General features: G+C 39.8%; 1 protein-coding gene across 1 annotated transcript in view; it reads left to right on the forward strand.

Annotated features, from left to right (window-relative positions):
• Positions 1-24,028, forward strand: part of LOC103390678 (receptor-type tyrosine-protein phosphatase delta) — a 259,293-nt gene that overhangs the window by 201,882 nt on the left and 33,383 nt on the right. Inside the window, 1 exon segment of the mRNA XM_025052801.1 lies at positions 10,584-10,769. Within this exon segment, the coding sequence (XP_024908569.1) occupies positions 10,667-10,769 (103 nt within the window). The 5' untranslated portion in view covers positions 10,584-10,666.

The raw sequence follows: 24,028 nt of genomic DNA on the forward strand, positions 1-24,028 counted from the left end.
AGTCTTTTAGCAAACAAGTCAATCATGTGCAAAGCAACTGCCAGCAACTTCCCAATGTCCCCGGTGATCCCAGATAAGGAGATGAGGGGCCAAAGTAGAGTGATCTCATGGAAATGGGGTGGGATTGGTCATCAGCAAGCTATCACGGTGTAGCATTCTGCTTCACTGCAGTTGAAATACTGTTAGAATTGTTTGTAGTGACAATAGATAAGAGGGCCTCAGTATCATTTAGAGTCCATTTCTCTTTATTGACTCAAGTCCCTGCCAAAGGTCACATTGGGACTGTGGCTGCATGGACTGTTCAAGTCAGGCTCCAAAGAAAGAATATGCTGCAGATGGCCAGGCATTGTCTGTAAGAAACATGTGCAAATATGCTGTTGGAATATAATATAGTGCTATTAACAAGGAATGTTAGACCACCCACAAATGTTATACAAGAAAAAAAAAGAGCAGCACTATTTATTCACTGTACAAGTGATGCTCTGGTACAACAATAGGTACATTGTTCCTAACTGAATTATTCAATCTCAGGAAATTTCATTTGGTGGCAACACTAAATAAGTATTTTTTATATTTTATATATATTTTTTATTTGGCATATGGACCAATGTATTTCCTCAGCTGAGGAAAATGTTTGGCTGTAGCAACAAAAAGCCAAAGACTCATAGAATATGAGCTTGATGACTGATGTTCATAATATTTTTTGTTACTCCATTCAGTAATTAGTCATTTAATTTAACTTTGTGGCTTTTCTGTTTTTCTTATTTCTGGCAAAGCTCAGTTCTATTGAATGTGATTTTATTTGATGTCTTTTTATTATTATTATTTGAAAATGTTAATGCTTGGGAAATTTAAAAAGAAGAAGTTGGGAGACTCAGGGCTAAATTTGGAAAAACAAAAATTTGAAGTATGGCACACTTATTAGTTCATAAGCAAGTCAAGTTGCCTATAAGTTAATTTGTTAAGCACTTTTTAGTTTAGAAATAAAACTGGAATGTAATTAGTTTGTGATGCTGTTCCAGTATTTAATCAAGAAAATGTGCCAGCAAGATAACCCTTGGATTCAAGGTCACTGAATTTCCGAAAACACAAGCATACAGCATGCACAGCATCATAACCTAATCATCACTTGCTGTACCTACACATGACCCCCCCACCCATTATACACATAGACACACAACACATATATATGCAAGTGTGCACCAATACCTCTCTCTGTCTCTCTCTCTCCGTCTCCCTCTGTCTTTCGCTGTAGTGCCCTCCTTGGCAAAATCTCAGTGCCACTCTCTTAATGAAATGCTCAATTAGTGTCTTTAAATAGGTAATTATGCAGTGCCTAATCCCTCAGCTCCTGGGCCCTATCTCATTTAGATGACACTTGGGCAGGCGAAATGGGAGGGGCAGGCACAAGGGCCTCAGTTTCTGTCATCAAAGCCCGTCTGTGGTGGCACAGGCGTCCCTGTTAATGATAAGGCAGATCCACGCAGTCAGTCAACAGCGACTCCCAGTGAGAGCCACAGACAGCATGGGAGATGGCAGTGTCAAGCCTGACAGTGTCTTAATCACGTATATGAGTGTTCAGGGGTGGATTGTATTGGGTTGATGGAGTACCAAGGTTTCCTAGGAATGTTTTCGATGTAGAATGAAAGCAGTAAAAAAGTTATTTGCATGACGTGGGTTTTATATTTATCTGATGATTACCAAGAAGTCGCAATCATATGAAACACGGAATGGAGAAAGGGAAAATCATTTCCAAATGTCACCCTCTCAGGTTTGCTCTCGCCTCGCATTGACAAAGGTGTTTTGATTTCCTGTATTGACATTTGTTTGAACGTGACATTTGATTTGCGTTTTAGTCTACCAACTACAGTCAGACAAATTATCATCCCTTTGCAGCAGCTTATTAATCAGTTCTGTTGATGCAGTACAACATGGCATCACAGATTGGTGATTGCTTGTTTGGAAGCAATCTCAATCGTTTGTCTTAGTGAAACGACAAAAGTGAAATTGTTGCTTTAGCCTTAGGGTGATAAATTGCTTTTCAAGCAGACTCGCTGCCTTTTTTGAAACAACTGCTTTAGAAAAAACAAAACAAAAAAACACTTCAAGTATATCCAAGAATAAAGAAATAAGTCTTTCAAATCTATTAATCAATAGCAACCACATTACAGTGATGAGTAACATAAAGATAGTTGTATGAAGGTATGAAATATGGAAACAGCCTTACTGAGTCGTTGTTGTCCATGCCTAACACATCCTTTTACAGTCTTATCACAGTACACTGCATATGGAAGGGCAGAGCCAGCAAAACCTCGAACTACAACAACATAAAATAAAAAAAAAATCATCTCATCTGTATAAATATCTTTGTACCATTGCCCCACCAGTTGGTGGTGGTGCATTCTTATGCAAATCAGTTTTGATAAGCTGGTGATTTTAATGCTGCCTGTCTGTTTTATTAGTTGTCAACTGTCTTGTCGAATCTCGTGTCTTGGTTTTAAAAAAAAAGAAAGAACAAAAGATGCTCATAAAAGTTTGAAAAATTAAGAACTGCTGATTAGTTTGTTATGCAAATACTAACAAGTAAACAATTGGACATAGCATTTGAGGTTGATAAAAGTGAAATGGCAGTAGATATGGTTATTACCACGGAGGCTTCAAGAGGTTTGTGCTTGATCCACTGCATCACCTGAGGTAGAAAAAGATCACATACTGTGTACTGGGCTAATTGAAGGGAAATCACCCGCCGTTGCTTTTGCTCACTACAGCAGCTATAATGTGGCATTACATTTCAGCTCAGGGTATATTGAAACGAATTAGCATTTAGATAATGGGAGACACTTGGCATTTTAATTATTTTACTGTCCTAAGAGTGTAGCGTGTAAAGCCCAGAGCGCCTCCTTACATCCTTCATGTACGCCTAAGTAGTGCATTTACATACCAAGCGGCTTGGCTGGTGCACAAAAGCCACTATGATGTCACTTTCACACAATGCACCTCGGTTTTTTTAATTGTTTCAAAGAGATAAGGATGCATATCATTACATATTTATGCCATATGTATTAACAGATGGGAAGTCCTGGTACCGTGTTGTTCACTTTATTTCACGGGAGCGCCGCACTGATGTTTTCTGCCATGTTGGCAAGTGTCTGTTCGATGGTTCTGTGTTTTCCATAAAAGTACGTGAGCTCAGGCTGGGAACGTCCTCCTTCTTGCTCTCCTTCCCCTCTTTAACTTGCTGTGCCTCACGGAAGTGTGATTATTCATCCTCCCACAGACCATTGCAGTGTTGAGGGGAAATGTCAAAGTGCCAGGAGCCGTGTGGTGCAAAGGGTATGTGTGCCTGTTCTCTGCTCGTTGTCTATTTGTGTACATAAATGCCTGGTTTACATTGGTAAACATGCAGAGTATATGTAGGAGTTGTTTGACTCTGGCTGAGGCGATGTAACCGGATGCAAAGTTAACACTGAGTTGCACTTTTGAGTTGGAGAGTAATTTACATGTGACTCATTTCTGACTCTTGTTTTTTTTTTTTTGCCCCTGGTTATCACCTTCTATTTTCTCCCTTTCTGGAAAAAGACACATTCCGCCCATGTGTCCTCATTGAGGATCATCTCCTCCTCACCTATCCTTCATGTCTGTCCTCTGTCTCACAGTCTATGTGTTGGGTGTACAAGCACAGGTGGAGCGGGAGAAAAGCTGGCAGTGAGACACATTCTCCTGTGCACTCTCCTCTTCTTTCTCCTCGCTTCCTTCCCCCTCCACATCACTCTCCCCTGTCGTCTCTCCTCTCACCCCACCTCTCGTACTCTGTGCCTCGCTGCACCCGTTATCCATTATATTCACACTTCTCTGCCCTGCCTCCCCTTCTCTCCCCCGTCCCTCTTCCTTTTTCCTGGTTCATAATATGTAACATGATTTAGCCCTCCCCTGTTCATGCGGCGTAAATTTAATCCCAGCCATTCTGGGTTGGCTGATGCTACTGCAGCGCCAACCTTTTTTCTCATTTTCTACCAGATCCTGCCACACTCTGTGCTCCCGACACAATAGACTCTTCAAGATTCAGCCATTTTGCATGATAACAAGTTATTTCCTTAGACTAAATGGTGATGTGCAAGGTCAAGCACGACCCAAGTGGAACATGCTTGTACTACAGACGCTGCCTGCACTGTGACAAGTGAAAACAGCAGAGGAGAAGGCCAACAAATAAGGTGCAGAAACCAAAACATTTCAAATGTTTGCGAAGCTTACTCTAAGGCTGTACTGAGGTTTTATCAGTTCCCCATTGAAAAGATTTTAGTAACATTCAACAGAGTAAGTAGAGTACTAGGTAAAGTGTTACAGTGTCATCAAGGTCAAAGCAGGCAATTCAAACATGCAGCCAAAGATGAAAAATGTTCCTGTAGTGTTTTGCTTTCCTAGCCTTCTCAAAACTCCCCAGTGTGCCAGTGCTTACCCAATAGCTTTGTAACCTTGTGTGTGCGCGCTTGTTTGTGAGTGGCTGTGTGCACAGTGTTTTGGTATGTGTTCTGGGAGCACCACAACAGGGCATTGGGATAATCAGTCACTAGACCACAGGTCAGGGTCTTGCACTGTAGGGACCATCCATCTGAACCCAACAGCTGCTGGGAATTGTGGAGAGAGGGGTGAGAAGAGTAGGGAGGAAAAAAAAAACTAGATAAGGATGAAGACAGAGAGAGAGGAAGTAAGGAGGAAAAGTGTGTGGAGGTGCGCTATCAAGAGTGGAGTCAAGGAGAGGCTGTTGAAAGCAGAATAGAGTGCAGAGAATGAGTTTGAGGAGGAGGAGGAGTATTCCAGAGTTGATGCTTTCAGTCACTGAGTCGTGTGCTGAAGGTCAGATTGGGTGGACTGAATTCTCATAAGGACGTAACCTTGCTCTTTGCACTCACACAAGGTAACGGGTTTCTAAATGGTAGCACATTCTCCTTGACCTTTGTTTTTTGATGTGAAGTTGTTTATAGAAGTTTGGGCCATATACTGATGTTTAAACAACCTGCTTAAAGATCAGAGAATAAGTCAAATTAGAGGACCATTGGTTGTGTGCAATTTATACATGCAAATTCCACAGCCAAGTGATGAGGGCTTTGACAGAGAGACAAATAAAATTGAACAGTTGTAGCCTCTTGTGCTTAAAACACAGCAGGTCTTTTAAAATCAATTATTATACAGAAAAATGTCATCAGACCAAATTAGTTTCCTGCTGTGCAATTAATTTTGGATAATTAATTCAGACAACAAGACATAACAGAAATAATCAACTCAAGCAGTTTAGAATAATAATCTAAACTCTAGCAGTTTATATGTTTGCATCTTAAAATGTGTCACTAGTAGAGACTGAAGTGAAAGCTTCCAATTATATAGCACCACCAGAATGATACTTTATGATGGTGGGAGACTTGTGTGATCAAGTTCTGTGGGGGCAGGAAGGATGGGAGAATGAGTAAATAAATAGGAACAGCAAATTTACTCCTCTGATGTGCATTTGTCAGGGTCTTTTATGTGGGGGCTGCACTTGAGGGCATAGCTTAGCTTAGCTCAAGGGATGGTATTACACATTCCAGTTGATCGGGAGTGAAGTGTGAGAAACGGCCTTGTCACACTGTCTTAAATCAAAGCATGGTGGTCAGAGCAAGAAAAAAAAAGTTGCTGTAAAAGAAAACACAGAGGGCAAAACAGACAAGAGCAAAACACAGGAGACGAGTGGTTACGAACAAAAAAAAAAAAAAGACCACGAACCAGAAAGTAAAAGAGAGACCGACTTTTATATATTTAGCCTTAAAGACAGAGTAAAGAAAAAGATAAGAGGGTAAGGCTGACATGCAAGACATGTTGTGGATTTATTCCAAATTTAACCTCTCCTGATGAGAGGAATGAGGAAGTGGGGGCTCGTGGAAGAAAGCTGTCTTTTGCTGTTCTCAATGCAGCTGCCTGAGAAGTCAATATGTCAACTTCTACATGTTTTTGTGGGGAAATGATTAATATATGTACAGCTGCTTCTCACAATAAATGGCAAAATAAATGCACAGTCTGAGAATTAAACTAATATGCACACAGTTATGAAATTGAATTTCAACACAGTTTTCATTCATTTATTTTCTTCTGCAAAATCCCTGTCAGGGTTGTGGTGGTTGTGGTGGGTTAAGGTAATCCCACCAGTCAATGACAGAGGGTCTTTAAACCTTGGACAATTCATCAGTCCATCATAAGGCCATATAAATAAACTACACTTCACACTCACACCTATGCTGAATTCAGAGTGAGCCGTTAACCTATTTAATCCCAAGCATAAACAACTTCATACAGGAAGTCCAAGCAATGAACCGGCCAATTTTCTTTATGTAAGACAAGAACAATACTCCATACAACGCAACCCAATTTAAAAAAAAACACTTCACTCAGGACTAGTGAACCAATTTCAACATCCAGCTTTGATTAAGTCTTTTTTTTTCTGTTTTTGTTTTTGTTTGGGCCCACATAGCTTAATATTTAGTGTTTGACTTAGAATAGAAGGTTGTTATGGATAAGACCATTTTAAACCTGACCTGACCTGTACATGTATGTCCATATAGCCCTACGTCTCCGTGAGAGAGATTTTCTGAGAACACCTTGACTTTAAAATATGTCCTGGTGTGAGGCTGTAAATTCACTGGCCATAGCCCTGATGTCTTGTCATCTTGTGCCCTTTCCCTGCCACAATAGTTGCTTCAAAAGCAGTTTCTCCCAGTGTCGGGGCAAAATCAAACAGAAGTATCACAATAATCATTACAGTACTAACTCAGCAGCCTACACCGTGTGCTCAGCGCTATAGCCCTTGCGTATAGCTGTATTTTGAAAGTGTGCATACGGGGGTAATTACTACATTCCTAAACTCGGCTATTCTAGAGGGAAATGGAAAGTACTGCCTCATAAAGTAAAGCAAATTCTTATTTGCTCTGCCTGACTGGACCTGGTACTTGGCTTTTTTTAAAATCTATAACCAAAGGCACTTTATATCCTACCCTCGGTGGCTCGACCATGTTTTGTCGTTACATGTGTGGCTAATTACAAAGGGTCTGATTTTTCTAGATTTGCTGGCGTTTCTGCAGCAGCTGTGGTCGGATGCGATAACACACCGTAACAACTTTTATATCACTGCAATTTGGCTTATGAATGAGCCTGAAATTAGAAATATCCCTTTGAAAAATCCAGTGTAGCTGACAACAGCAAAATTAGCCGTAGTGTAAGAAAGATGATCTTATTCAACATTTTTATTAAAAACCCTTTTAAGTTTGCTTTGAGGATGTATCATGATAAGTCCTCAGATGTCAGCATTAATTTTGGGTGAGAATATAAAAGGACAAATTTGGTTTAAACTTGCTGCCACAGAGACCTCATATGAATTCAGCGTACATGCTTTCATATCAAGTTTATTGTGCCATGGCTAGAATATAAGATTATTGTGAGTTATTCTTTTGTTTCCCCTTCTTTAATAATATTGCTGATCTAAATAGACCAGAATACCAAACCCATACACTCAAATGAGTCTGGAGACAGCCATTATGGAGAATATAAACACTCCTTCTTTCTCTTTCACATATCTGATAAGGATCATGGGGAAAGAAAAAGAAGAGGCAGCTCAACAGCCCCTTTCTTTTTCTCACCACACGCTCCCTCCTTTTCTAATTAACATTGTGCATGTTGTCAGGCTTTGTTTAATAATGCATGATCACTATCAACAGCAAAATCCTTTGAATGAAGCACCACTGAATGGGAACACAATAATACCACCAAGGCTCAGGAAGAAAGGCAAGATTGTTTTCCCCCTTTTCTTTTGTAATAAATGTTCAATGGGAAGTGTCCCTGCTACCAAATGTATAAAAGTCCATAACCTAGAATGGATAAAACGAGCAAAGGTGGTTGGCTCCTTATTTAATGTTACTAAATGATATGGAAATGCGTATTAAATATATGCACATGTGTATACAGTTCATGCAATTAATCATAAACACAAGATTCCAAAACAAAAAGCTGCAGTATCTCATAAATTCCTGTGCTAGCCAGCATTAGTGTATTTACCTGCATGACACTGCAACTTGGATGTCAGGCTAGTTCTGTCTCTTTCAGCTTGTGTGTAAGTGAGAGAGAGAGCGAGAGAGTGCTGCTGACTCCTGTCCTTTGTGTACTCCCTAATATGTCATTATGGAAATTCACACTTCGTTAATTAGCTTAAAGGCTATCATTTAGATTAGAAAGGGTAGATGCATAAAACAATAAGTGTCTCAGACAAGGCGGTTGTCCCTGGATTACGTACAGCTGACACTCTTGCCCTCAAACCATGCTCATGTTTTTTTGTGTTTTTGATTCTAACGGAAATCATCGTGGAAAAAAATACTATTACTCATATGAAAATACCATATATCTGTGTACTGTGTTAAACAAAATGGATGCACATGCATCTTTTTGTGGGGGATGTATGTGTTTGTGCTCACTTGTGCTGTATGTGTATGTGCTCACTGCTGGGCCAGCAGTGGTTGCAGACAGGTAGTCGTGTCTATCTCCCACCAACACAAACTGAGGCGTGCAATCTTCCCATCTTTTCTTCCATTTAAAGCACCACAGACACCACATGCAGCCAGCTTGCTTTAGGAAAGAGGATATTTGGTAACAGGGAAATGAGGCTCTTTGTCATCACCAGGTCTACTGATTGGACTCGAGAGATGCTGAGAGATTCTTTTCTGTCCCTCTCTCATTGGTTGACAGGACAATCTCCAGATAAGAAGTTTAACAAAGTGTTATTTGTAGCAAAAACTGCTGTGGGCTGCAAGTATGATTCCCACTGCAAAATAATTCAGAAAACCTCAAGATCTGTGATTACAATCATGGTACATAAAGTATCAGAAATGTCACAGTGGTCAGTCGCAACCAGGCATCACAGCTGTAACAACAGCCATACAGCAGAATAAGCACGACAACTCGCATACTAACCAGCAGTCTGGTACATCATCCAAACTCAAATTAGCTTGGAGCTGTATACCAGTCAGGCGCTAAGCATCCATCACTAAGGATAAAGCTTTGGCTTAAGCTAATGGATGACAAGGGACAGAGCCAGTCTGCGGCTAACACCAGCTCACTGTATCACATTGATTTTCACAGACACATTGTGGCTCTTTTTCGATAAACGGCTCCAACAAGAATGACAACCGTTGAGCACTGTCTTATAGATTTTCCTTGTTGTTGTTTGAGTGACACTGGATAACGTGTGTGTGTGTTTGCAGACGAGCAAAATAATGAAACAAAAAAGCAGAAAGAGAAAAGCCCCTGTGGATTAAATGTGCTTTAAAATATAAATGGGCTCTGGATATAATTTATTTACTTCGAAGTGTAAATAACCAGTCATGGCAGCGGTGCTTAGTGAATAACAAATGCAATTTTGAGACATCACTAAATGTACAAATATGTTTTAACGGGAAGCCACTCACAGTCTTCCTTCTGCATTCATTTCACACCTTCAACACTTCAACACACTAAAATTTCACGAAGTCATTTATGTCAACCTTCCAAGTGTTTCTATTAAAATGGGTGACAGCACATGTTTTATTTCAGTCTCCTTTGTTCACACTTACACCAACACCTTCTTACTGCTGCACCAACAATACTGAAAACACTGGCCCCACTATTAGTTATTTCCGTTCTGCAGTCACACAATCTGCAACCATTGGTGCAACCATTGGTTAACCTGCAGACAGGATACTTCTCTGAAATGCAGCTGCGCAGAGCTCTAAGGAAAACGTTTGAATGCAAATTGCTGAGCTGTAAGCAGAACCATATTTTTCAGGTTTAGTGAAAGAGAAAATATAAGGGTAATGACAGAAAGTTCCAAGACTTATTTTAGAGGATGTTAAGGGATTAATGTCAATTTCATGTTTTTCCAACAATAAAACACTTCTTCAATCAGAGCAAATACCGTGTATTCTACAAAGAAGGAATTCTCTGGTGGAAAAGTTGAAAGTTGAGGATATCTAGAGAAAAACTATTTTTGGTTTAAGTAAAAATTACTATAATTTGTCTTAGAATTTTTTCACCTCCACCTGTGAAACGTCTGTTTCGTTGCTTTATGTGAATATGTCGTTATTGTGTTTACATGCCACAATCATGTGAAACATGTATACAGCTGTATGGGAAGATGACATACTTACACACTGTTTTTTAATTGGTGCTCCCAACCATAGCTGTGAAGTCAAAATCTGATTACTTTACCCTTTCATCAATGTGGTCTTTCTCTCTCTCACTCTCTCTCACTCCCTCTCTCTCTCTCTCTCTAACACACACACGCACAAATGCACACACATTGTGTGAAAGACTATTTCATTTAGAGAACTGTCAGAACATACCCTGTGAGCACATCAGCTTCTTCCTATCCACTGTCAGCTCTAGCTGAGTCTGTGTGGGGGTATGTCAAAAATGTGCAGGGATAGATAAAACCCATGGAGCCAAACAGCTTTGTTTCATTCAGTCGCCTTCTCTTTTTCCTCGCTCACTCCCGCCATCTCACTCTCTCCCTCTTCCTTCTTCTCCCTGTATAGGCTGTGAATACCCTGCATCTGAGAAATCAGACCAGACTGACTCACAGGGCCCTGTGAGCCAGTGCCACCAAGGCTGCCAAAGCATGCTGGTGCCAAGCTGTCCCACCATGCACAGAGCCAGACCCACACTGCTGCTGCCGTTGCTGCTTGTCCTGGGTCTGTTCCTCCACCTCGCCGACACTCAAAGTAAGTGAACTATGGTTCCCAGAGTTTTGTGAACTGCTGAGTTTGGGCTTTTATTGTCATTGACTAGGTGTAATGCCTTACAGGTATACAAAAGTCCATGTCTTTCATGTCCAACATAAGTATTTGCAAATGCTCCTTATGATTCAAGCAAGGCTACATGCAGTAGCATGAGATACCTGATATACAGTACTGTTGGAAAGAAACTGTCCCAAATACGTAGGTTCTTGCCAAATTGAATAAAAATCTCAATATGAGAAAAACATCCTAATGCGGTAATCATATAGAGAAGACCACTGTAAAAGTATCACTATTTATGACACACCCCTATCCAACACCGTAGTTCTATAGGCCTTTTCTTCCCCCTTCTTAAAGAGACATCATCATTTCTCCTTTTCAACAGTTGTCAACATCAGTTCAACTCCCTGTTCCCTATGGTTCCACATCTTTGTTGCCACAAAATATAAAAACAAACTGTCTTGTGAACCTTACATCCAGGCCTCATTCTGAACTCCTACGACTAGAAGTCGTTGGAATTGAGTTACTTCAGACATCAGACACATGTCCATTGATGCGTTACAACAGTTTTTAAACCTCATTGAGCTCTGGTGCTGCACCACAGCATCCCTCTTTTGCCACCCTCTCCTTTTTTAACGGCGAGATCCATGAATCATTAAGCCTCAGGAGTCGCGTAGGGACGAATAAAACTTTTATTGCTCCCTTCGCAGAGACCGAAGCCCTCGGTTGAGCTGAAGACCTGTGAATGAAGGGATCATTCACCCAAGGTCATATACAACTGAGCCACACAAAGTGAAATTGATGGCTGAGATTTTCAACTTTGTGCTTGAGAAATGCTCCCTACAATCTGTTCAGATGTGTTTTATTTTTCCTACTCTGCCTAGCGCTACATATGTCTCACAGCAGGAGGGAGGCAAATGAAGAAATTCATTCTCTTTTTATTTCCCCCCTTTATGTGCCGCCCCAGGATTTATTGACAGGATTTAATTACGGGATCTTCCCAAAAAGGACTAGAGTCGATAAATGTTAGTGGCGAGGGGGCTGTTTAAAGTTATATTCTCAGAAACTGTGGCACATCTTCCAAAGTCTAGCATAAATCTACATGAGAGCACCGAATGAGGATAAAAACGTACATATATTTTTCTCAAAATTTATTTTGACAGAGCTGCCACTCTCTCGCACTTGTCCAGGCATTCCACAGTCACATTTGGGCACAAATGTCACAAAGACCTGGACAGGTGTGTTCAGCAGCCCCCGAATCTTGACGCCTCTTAACTGACCATCCCCCAAAACACCCTCTTAATTTCCTAGCCTCAGTCGCCTGCTAGCAGCTGCCGATGCTTCCATATCCTACTTTGACAGCTGTTCTGGGTCATCTTTTCAAAGCCAAAACAAACTTATCATCCACGGTGGCTGCTTTGATGATTTTAAGGGTGAGAGAAACAAAACTTACTAGAGATTACTTTAGCCCTGTGTACAACTAAGATTTCAGAGCAAAAGCTTTACATGGTCAAAACTTTTTCAGATTGTAAAAATGATCATTGGGCTTCATTTGCACTCCACTGTGTCCTTGCTCTGCCTGATCTTCCTCATGCACACGTTCCATTCAAACACTCTCCTATTGTGTTTCTTGCTAATTGACAATTTTCTACCCATTTCTCATTTGGGCTTATTCTTCCTGCTGCTTTTCTTTGGGCATTTTTTTTTTTTTTTTGCTGTCAGCCCACCTTCCTCCCTTTCTGTTTGGAAGCAACACAGAAGCTCCCTAATTTACCTCTGTTGTACTGCTGCATATTCATAGGCAGCTCAGACACTCTAGGCTTCTCTTCCCATCTGTGATGTGCACTCAGGACCAAAAGAGACCTCAATTGTGCCCGCTCTAGACTAACCCGTTGGCACTCAAATGCCACTGCATTTCTGTAGGGAGAGCTGCCCTCTGTTGGTGCTCTGGATCCATTTGTGTATGAGGCAGCCTCCGGCTGCAGATAAGGTGGAGGATACGAGACAGGCGGGGGCAGAAAATGGCTGACTGGACCTGTTCAACAGATGGCACAGTCCTTAGTGCCTTAGAGCTACTTGTTACCGCATGCAGTGGACACAGCTGCCCCCTCCCCAAATAAATGCCAATCAGCCCCCTCTCTAGTAAATCTATATTTTTGTTAATGTGTTAACTGGGGTGCCACCTTATGAGGTCTGGGTTTCTCTTTTTCTGTCACTTTTTGTTCTGCTGCTGTGTTTTCATTGTCTCATCCGGTGTTGCGCTCTCATTTTCTCCTTCACCCCATTCCCCTCACTCTTCAAATGTGTCCCGTTTAATTTGTGTGGAAAATTGGGCTCAGCAATCGCTTGAATTAGGGACGTAATTGTCCCTTGTGAGCCAAGAGGACGGCGTGTTAGTGAGGAAGAGCAGAGAGAAAACAAACAATTCCTCTTTTGCTCAACAGTAATGTAAAAGGGAAATAGCTGAAGATGAGAGGATTTGCTGAAAGGGTTTAACACTTTCAGATTTTTTGCCATTTAGTAACTTGTCTGACTTTTCAAAAGTTAGTAATTTACTTTACTAAAAATAGTTTTAGTAAAGTGATTTTTACAATTTTTTGTGGAGGGGGTTTTTCAGTTCAACAAAAAATGTGTTAAATATTGGAATGGCTATTGAAGCTTATTTTCTCAGACAAAGAGATTAGAGAAAAAATCTAAAACTAATAATAAATTACCATTGGTTAAATACAATAAAATAAATATATTAAATATTAATATTTAGTACAGAGGCAACATAACTAGATTTGTTTAATAACTGTAATTAATTTGAAACTGAGGATACAAACTGTCTCAGATTACAAGTTTTGTTCAATGGTCAGAAACTGAAAACTAGAGTCCAGTCATTTGCATCCATCGTAGCATCATGGTTGTTACTAATGCAGTGTTACCCAAGAGTAAAAAGTCAAGCACATTCAACCTGTTAGTTCAACTTTGCCACTTTTATATTTTTATAATTTGTATGATTTTTTTATGATTAGGCATGTCCTACTCCTGAATACCCAGCATCTAGCGTTTTTCTACATTGCTTAGTAGATCAAAGTCATTTGACTAAAACGTGTCAAATCAGTATTAGCCAGCACTCCCTAAAGATGAATCCCTCCCATAGCCAATTTACATTCACCTTTGCTCATGTAGAGGCAGTTGGATTTACAGAGATCTGCACATGCTGAGAGCATCAACACAAAACATTTACTTTACTGTACATGTAGATGAATTGACCCAGCGACATCGTAAGTCGATAAACAGCAAATTACTTATTGATGCACCATTATTGTTTGAGCATTTGCAAACTGTAAATAGCAGGCTGTAAGCAAAATTGCATGCCCCTTTACTTAGAACAACCATTCACGTTTTCCATACTTTTTCTACAGTGGAGAGAGGAGTATTGTCGCAACAATCCCATGCCGACATAGTCACAGATGTTGCTTTAAAAATCTTTAGTTCATAAAAAACTGATTTTATCACTGACGTATCACCACTGTGGCATGAAAAAAAACTATATTAAATATTAAATTAAATTGTTTGTTTTGGAAACCTCTGGATCTAGTACTTTGTGAGATTAATGTATTTATAGTTTCTACTACTGTACAACTGTGGTATTAGTACAATTAGGAGCGAAAATAGAAAAAAACCGTAATGTTGATATCATGAAATGTAATATAGATGAATTTAAAAGTTACAAATGTGCATGCAAACATACTCCTCGGCAGGATCATCTTGTGGCAAGTCCAAAAACCACAATGATACTATATTTCCCAGATGACATCAAGCTGTAATGTGTGTTTTATGCATGCCTGGCTTAATATGAATTATTGTAAAATTGTTTTTAATTTGCATATGAGCTTCCGGGCTGAGCAAGAATTAGCATTTTACAACAGCACAAATTAAATCCCTCTGCTTAATTTGCTTCCATGCTAATTTGATTTAAATTGACACTATTCTGTTCCCTTTTACACTCACACCCACACACACATTGAAGTATATGCAACCACTGTGTAGTCTTGAGAGATGTCGCCTACATTTGCCACCCCACACACTGAATTAGGCACCGAAATAAACAAGGACAGCTAATATTTGTGTTGTATCCAGAGTGGTAGGTTAGCACAACTTCAAATCAATGCAATAGCCCACTCTGCCAACTCATTTATCATTCTACTGGACACTAGTCAAGTGGAAATCTCATTGTTGGCTCCACTTGTTCATTCCGCATGTGCCTTCAAAAAAAAAAAAAAAAAAAAAAACAGTATCAGCATCTACAGAACAAAGTTTATATTTAGGCTTCAAAGAGTTGTGGCGAGAAAATCTCCAGTGAGAGTATTTAATTACCATTGACATGTTTTGTTGAGGACCTTGTTACAAAACTAGTAATCTGAGATAAAACAATTCTATCAGTGCTTTGCAAGATGTTTCTTGATAACAGGTTGGACAAAATGACAACTGATGTTTTTTCTTCGTCTAAAAAGCCCTGAAACAAGTCAATGTCCACAGTGCACGTTATAATTATGTTTAAAGGTTGTATCAGACCGGTGATTAACTCCATGAATGCCAATTTCTCTGGCACTACACTTGAGTGTATTATTTAAAGCCATTAGCTTCATCGGAGGACTGCAGTAATTTCGCCTTGCACTGAAACCATAGAAACACACAGAGGATAAGCAATTTTCACAAGACTTGTGACACTCCCACCAAAGAAAAGCCAATAGTCACACACAATATGGAGATATTGTGCAGGACCAGATGCTGGTAATTAAAGGCTAGTCCCAAGCCTCTAATTCTATGTTTAAGTGCACTTATGTCTCCAAGATGCATTGACTTGAAAATGGTGGAGCAATTCATCCACACTGGTGCGCTTATGTCTCAAAATGGGAATATTGACAAGACAAAAGCACTGTATGAGCTAAATTGTAAATCCATTTGAGTGGCAATCAACAAACAACCAGAATGCTCCTCACTGAATCCATTGTTTTTGAGAATGTGTACATACAAATGTCAGCATCTTTCTGATGATGATGTGATAAATAATAGAGACGAGGAACATAGCAAAGGTTTGCTAAACACACAGGCTCCACTCAGCACACATGCACAGGAGCCACACAAAGATTCCCTTGTTGACTGGCTATGAAGCCGGGACCAGCCTGTGAGCTGAGCGTAATGGCCGCTGTTCTGCATCTGCTTGGCTTACACTTGGCGTGACTCCGGCCGTGCTGGCGTATGTATTAAATTTGATCACAACTCATACGCTGTGCCAGTGAACTGTATAACAGTGCAGGTGTTTTGTGACATTGCCACTGTGACAGTGCAATTAATAGATTAATGCTGTAGCTGCAGCAATGGGATTACTGGAGCAGTGAAGTCTGAAATACATCAGTGCTCACAGCATAGATTATGTTTTACTACGCTGTACAATGAAGAGCAAGTGTGCATGTCTAAGGACAGAGACGTTCAACAAAAACAGACTGGAAGGTCAAAGTCATTGAGATAGTCTGAATAAAGAGGTTTCTAAACTTGAAGTATATATTTTCACAAATAAAATACTCCTCTTCAATACCATCAGATAAAGTTTTTATTTTAATTTATGCAGAAATGTGCGTGTCTCTAAGTTTGTGCGTGTGCGTTGGTGTGGTTAACACCTGTCCCACGGCCTGAGCTTTTTGGTCTCACACCAGGGGTCTTAAGGAGTGCGACACATTGCACTGATCTCAGTGCAGCACATTTGTGTGCCTGTGGGGTATGTTCAGAGTCTGTGGTGGGGTTAATGGTCCAAACCATTCATCTGTAGTGCCTCAGGGCCATCTCTCAGTCCCAGGCAGAAAGCTCACATCCCCACCTTCTTGCTGCACTCTTCGATGCTTGATGCAGATTGGGAATCTTTACGCCTAAAGCTCCTCTTGTCACAGATGATTTACATTTGGCAAAGTGATGGAGTGAGTGCTCGAAGTCCACATTTGAAGTTGATTCTCTCTCTCTCTTTCTCTCTGTCTGTCTTTCTCACTCACACACAGACACACACACACACACGAACATCTTATATCTGTTGCTCTTTTCTGTTTCCCTGCCCTCTAACTTTTATTTGCTCACTCATGAACTCTCTCCTGCCCTTTGCTGCACTTATTTACTCACCATCACCACAAGAACACACACACACAAACAAACAAACTGTGTGACTCAAGTTAGCTCCCTCTCTGGCTCTGCACCATTTTGTGAGTCACGCCGTCTAAATTGCAGAGATATATGATGACACACGGCCGAGCTGTGGTTTATTAGTTATGGTTATGGTTAGTTTTCAACGGGAGGTGGAAACGTTGTCACACTACAGCCAGACTCACAGCCTTTTCTAGTTGAAACAGAGCCAAGCTCCTGCATCTTTTGGTGAGGTGAAGTGTCCCCTCCAGCACTGGATGCAACAAAGAGTAATATACATTCTTCCACGTACATGTTTACTACGGGTGTATCAATACACAAATGCCAAGGTTTTGTGCATACCTGTTGCCCGCATCCGACTGATGTGGTTGTTGTTTGGGATGAGTCGAGTTGATGTATTATCAGCGGAGAAGCCAATTTTGCCTTGACAGTGACAATATGTTTTCTTCCCTCTCTTCAGTTTTCTACTGTAGTTTACTGACACTGTTCACAAATAGAGGTTTGTCTATGCTAACCACTGAATATTGTAAAGTTACTGTTTAACAAATTGTCTGACATTTCCATAAATTGTGTCACTTTTTGACTATAATATACTCCCCATACTCCCTTTGTATCAGCTATCAAAACAATGATTAAAATCTTTTTTATTGCAAAAGTCATAATGAAATAAATAAAATGCATTATATGATTTATGTATCTCATAAAGGCGTACTGACAGTGGCCATCTGTCTGTAATAATAATAAAAAACGTGTTTCCCCTTCCTCCTTTTACACAATATCTAAGGAGGGTGAACTTGTAGACCAGCATATTTTATCTCTAAATTACGAGTCTTATATGGGTTTCACAGCCGTCTGTTATTCTTCTCATGTCTCCCATTTCAATCTCTTCCTCACTTAGATATTTAGCACAAGCGAGACTGTAAAGAGAGGTGTGTCTGTAATGTCAGGATATACAGTATGTCTGTGGATTTCTTTAACTACATCCTTTGAAATAGACTTTGTCTTCCACAAGCTCATTGAAAGGAGGAAAAAAACACATCATTATTGGAATGACTGGAAGAGGTTCCCTTTTTCCACCCCTTTCTTCCACTGCATGTGCAAAACCGAATTTCACACTGCATGATGTGTTGCCTCTCATTACACAGCACCATTTAATTGGCTGCGCTTTCCCCCCATTGTGATTATTCAAGGAGAGTTGTCCACAGAATGGATAAGCTGTAGTTTTGCCATTAAGTCCCACAGGGACGGTCTTATTTGAGTCTTTGGCCAAATTATGTCAATTCCGGCGAGAGGAGAATGAAAACACCCAGAAGACCTGACTCAGTTAACAAGTAGTAAAAGGGCGACTGGATGGCCTGGTTAAACACCATTAGATGAGGCACTTGCAAGTGTTTGGATGACTTTCGATTCTGCAAATAGCTTTTGGTTATTATGAAATACAGCCCTAAAGCTGGCCAAATGTTCTTTGAAATGGCAGGTGATTATAATTGTGATGACAATATGACAGCTTTATTTCCCAATTTAATGGGATTGTAAAAATATGTAGATGTCTGCAGAATCCTCTATAAACATGCAGATACTCCTATTTTATAATATACACTCTCAAACATTATCTGTATCTGCACATTCCTGAGGTACACAGTGTGCATCTGCACAGCTATGTATATGTTATATGCAGTTATACACATGGACTGAGAAGCATGACCAGTGTGTTGAAAATCAGTATTGTGTTTTTCAACACACATCTAATGAAACCGGGAGATGTAGGATATACCATATTTGTAATAACATACTTTCATTCCCTGTTAGTGCTAAAGAGCAACACTGATCAGATGGTACAGAAAATCCACTTTGGCCTATGCTCGCAATATCCTCTGTGGTGTCTGCCTCAGTATTGTAGAATATGGTGGGAATGTGTAAACTGTACAAATGAAACAACACAAATTATTAGCAAGCCCTCCATAGGCAAATGGCTCTATCACAAATATGTTAAATAGTCTGTGTGTTTACTGCCAGAAATGCATCAGGACAATGAGACACTGACAAATTATAAATTGGTAAAGAGAAAACTGAAAATTAGTGACATCAATTTAAAAATGAACCAAATATCAAGCAGCACTTAGAGAAAGTCAACATGAAGGATAACAGTGACAGAGGAATTTTCTTCATGTTTCCAAATTTCTTTGTGAGCTCAAGTATAATTTCCAAAGAAGTAATCCCTTAGCCCACACCTTCTTATCCTGATTATACTGTATGTCCCCTGTTCTCCAATTACTTGTGAGTGTAAAGTGAAAAATTAGACTTGTGTGGATAATGTTCTTTAATTAGTACATTAGTTGTGAGTGGTATTGAAAGTTTTTGGCTTGATAATATCACATTACCTTTACATCATTCACCTTTTCAGAAATCATTTTGTTTTCCTGCATCTCACCCACCCCCTGCCCCCCCTTTTTTTATATACTGTACATGTATATACAAGTAGCATTTTGTGGTTTCAAAGTCAAAGTCACTGATTAACTTCCAACTTTGTCCATCACTCTAAAGCAAGTGCCTGACAGGCAGAGGTTAAAAGTAGGTCAGGGGTCCTAGGAACTGCTCATCCAAAACACTGGCCAGTTAATGCTGCACTTAAATGACCGAAGATTATTTAAAAAACAATGCACTTAAATAAAAGAAAAATATTTAGAAAACAATTGTAGATTGAAGATATATATTTGTGTTATGAGAATCAAAGGATATCGGATTTAGGTTAGAGTTTATTTAAATATTTAATTGATTTCCAATTTGCAGCTCAATTTTCCTTTAAGCTAATGTCTCAAAAGTTGGCATTACATAAGGTGAGTATTCATTACCAGAGCTCCTTTTTTTGGCTGGGTAGCCTTATGAATGAAATGAGGACTATAAACAGAAGGTTTATAGGGAAAAATAAAAATAAATAAAGTAGAGCACATTCTCACTGCTTTTTGAGCAAGCAAACCCAAAAAGAAAATGCAATCTTCTGTTAAAAATCATAATTTATCGCAACAGACGGCAGGCAATAAGCAGAGAGAATAAGCTGGGTCTAGGAAACTTAGTAGAAATCAATTGGTTGCATAGTGACTAAAACGATTCTGGGGATGGAGACGGGAGTTACAATAAGAGCAAACAAAAAAGCAAAGCAGAACCACGAGAGTGTGTTCTTATCTCAGGATGACTGCTATCTTGTGGAAGGCGGCCACTTTTGTTTTGCCATGCTTCATTGTGTGGCATCTTTGAAATCCACGGGGGCCTGTTACACAGCATTCACTCTGTTTCATCACTGGCACAAAGGCTTGACTGACATTATTTGAGATAGTTTGTTTCAACTACAATGACAGTAATTACTTGGGCTGTGCTGAGCACAGAGAGAGCAGCAACAGAGAGTAAGCAATATTGCTGCCAGTGATACAATATTACAGCATATTGTGACTAAGAGCTACAAGAAAAAAGTAAAAAACTTTTCTTTTACTTTTCAGTTTTAACTCACTGGGCCTTCTCGTCAGTTCATCATCCCCATATCAAGTGTAAATGAGGAGATTTAAGTGGCACATGTGCAATAATGAGCAGTGTTATGTTTAATGGTCAAGATTGCCTTTGGTAACGGCATGAAAATGGCTTCTTACTCCATGTTGGTAGTTGTTTTTAGATGCCTTTACTCCCCCCAACACAAGAGGGTGAATCTATCCTCCTGGTCCCTGCTCTACATATATATATACCAGATGTGGAAATAACAATTAGTCCATAATTTAATTGTCCACCCTAGCTTGATATGGATTAATAATTGGTCACTAAAGCCATCCTGACATTTCACTGTATTGACTCGATACTGTTAATGGCAGCGGGCCGATAATTATGACACTTGGTATTCTTCAATTTTGACCCTAATGAGTCCAATCAGCCTTTTGCCTAAGAATCAAAGGGAGGAGTGAGTGGGAAGGATGGATTTTCTGTACAGACCCATTATTCAGGGTTTAGGCATTACCACAGATATTTCCCTATTTATTTTTTTTGCATTACTCACTTGTTGATGTATAATCAAGTACTTTGTCATAATGAAAAATGAACCATCATAAGATCTGCAGTTCCCTATTCGTGTACATGGGACATTGACAACAGCAGCAGTAGGAGTACTATAAATACTAAGATGAGAGGGTGGCATGGGCATAGTGCCACATCACTGCTCTGACTTCCTCTCTGCCATCTGTGAGTCTTCCTCTGCTGGCATTCTCACAAAAGGCCTATGCGCATTTCTCACCTTTGTCCTTTTTTGCAAAGTTTAATTAGGTTATTTACTTCACTTTCACCTCCTCGTGTTTCATTACAGTGGGCATTGCAGATAGGGCTTCACACAGGGCAGGGGCAGATAAAAGTTAGGACAAAAGATGATAAATGTCGTGAGTGGGTACCGGAATGCAATCTGGCTGCTGCGATGCAGAGATGCTCTAATGGCTTCCCAGCGAGAAAGGGGGAAGGCACTGTTGAGATGGCAGCGTGATAAATGATGCTGGGATGGCTGTAAAGACTGTAGGCAACACAAAGGAAAGAGTCATGGAAGAAGAAGGGAAAAAACAAGATGACCACAAAAATGGAATATAATTAATCTGGACTTGGTTCCCCTTCCTGACAAATTTACTGAAAAAAAAAAGAAAAAGGGAAATTGTTTTTTAGGGACGTGTTCAGCCAACATCCTTGTTTCCTGCCTGCTATTCCATTTTCATCCCCCGATGAAATGGCAAAAGGATGTGTGGTTTCTGACAATATCTCTACACCTGTGGAATGATTAATAGCAGCAAACCCCATCGTCTGATCCAAAAACAGGTTGACGAGAGCTGTGAGAAATAAAGCTCTTCTGCGACACAAAAAAACATCACTTAACCCTTAACAACGGATTTACCAATTCACTATCCAGTGTCCAAGTTTATAAGTTGTAGCTTGTTATGGGTTGATTATAGGGATCAGAATAAAAAGTTAATATTACCTATATCGTATACTGTAGTGAACAAGGCACAAACATTAACACGAGATAGGACCCCGGAGATCAGACTTTTATAAGATATTTTACCCATATTTACCCAATATTTAAGACAGAGAATGCTGTGATCACTATGACCACACATCTTGTAAATTATTTACATGGCCTGTGATTCCAAACGTGTTGGTATCTCCCAGCTTTGTTGTTGTCAAAGCTCAGCATGTCTTGCAAACTGCCTTAGTGTAATTTTAGAGAAAAGCAGCTATACTTCAGACCACTTCTGCCGTGACACCATGTTGTTAACACTCCAAACCAGACATTCGTGTGATGTCATCACGTCTATGGAAGCAGGGGAATCTTTATTTCACCAGATTAACCATTCATGAGAGCCACATTTTTATTCTGTGTCTGCTTGGTATTTATTATTTGAACTGTTTGAGAAAACACATTGAGTCATCATTTAAGCAGGCCAATTGTTCCGTCTGGCATTTTGTGACCCTGTCATTTGCTCTTCACTCTCTTCATCACTGTTTCACGGCTCCACGTTTAACCAGCAGGGTCGGCTGATAGTCACTCAAGCTTTGGATATCATTCAAACTGGTGCAGAAAAATAAATATATATATAAAAAAATCTTGTTTTTCTGTTAAATTGCAAAGGGAAAGTCAGTGTGAATCTGCTGCTACAACTACAAAGGCACAGGCACAGAAATGTTTGTTTCGTTTCACATTTGCACATACACTTAACACATAAAAGCCACACACATTTACTCGAGCCCATTACGGCTGGCAAACATTTACACTCAAGGCCAGCGCCATTGTGTACTCAGTCACTCTGTCAACAGAGGCTCAGTTTGACGAAGGCTGAAAAGCCTCAAGAAGAGACGCATAATCAATTTCATCAGTCCAAAGGCCACGTCTCCGGTCCCCAACAGTCTTTACTCGAAGGACAATCCGTGTCTTAAAAAAGTCTACCATGCTTTTCCGGTAATCCAGTCTCTCACAAAGCATGACACAATATCCTTTTAAATCATTCATGAGCACAATGGGAAGTAAACAGCTCTGAGAAGTTCTCTTTTTATTTCATCACAAATACAACTTCCATGAAGCCATCACAAGTTGTGAGCATGTAACTCCCTGGTGTTTGATTTCTCTTTTTGACAGTTGCTTCTTCCAAAAGCCATCCTAATAGCCATCTGTGCATTACTGGAAAACAATTTATCAATAATACCAAAAGCAGATAAATGTCAGCGTTTCCAACACTGTTAATATTTCTGAGAAGTTTGAAGTGAGCTAAAAACATTTTTTTTGTAACTTTTTCTATACAAAACCCCTATCTCTACTGTATCAAACAGGACATGATGTTTATTGACAGGAAACCTCTCCTATGTCACACAGAAAAATGTCATTTAGAAAATACAGCCTCACAATAGTCAATTACCTCACAGACGAGGCTAACTAAGCTGTCTTCCAGCAGAAAGATAAAACTGCTCATAAATTTCTGTGGCCCATTTATTTTGTCTGAGAGAATTACTGTTTTATGATTGTTTATGATTAGTCTTGAGGAAACTACTGCATACGTCACTATTTCAAAGGTACAAAAGTTAGAGATGCACACCAAGGTTTATCCTCTTCCCTTCAAGTACTCTCAGCATAAATCTTCCTCCCATCATCACATATTAAGAATGAGTTTTCCAAAGGTGATCTCAAGCATTAATTTCACTGGATTATTTTAATTACATCCCCTGAGGATTGTTGTTTTTTGCTCCTAGAGTGACACTCCTCCCCATCAGCCTGTCTGACCCTGATACCGCCCACCCTCATTTGTTTTTCCTTCCAGCTCTTCAAAGGCGCAGCCCCACACACGTACTGGTTTACTTCAGGGGGTTTTGCAATTAAGAATTCAAAGAACCTAATCTTAGATTTACTGCATGTGGTTAAGATGAAGATGTATTAATAACATGGAGGTGACAAATACAACCCTCTAATGCAGAACTAATATTGTATCCTGGGGTGTTGTGTGTCAGTTGGTGGATGTAAAAAGAAAAAAACTAATTAAAATTGAATTAATACAAAC

Source organism: Cynoglossus semilaevis, chromosome 1 (assembly GCF_000523025.1).
Source record: "Cynoglossus semilaevis isolate Cse_v1.0 chromosome 1, Cse_v1.0, whole genome shotgun sequence".
In the NCBI taxonomy this organism is placed as follows: Eukaryota; Metazoa; Chordata; class Actinopteri; order Pleuronectiformes; family Cynoglossidae; genus Cynoglossus; species Cynoglossus semilaevis.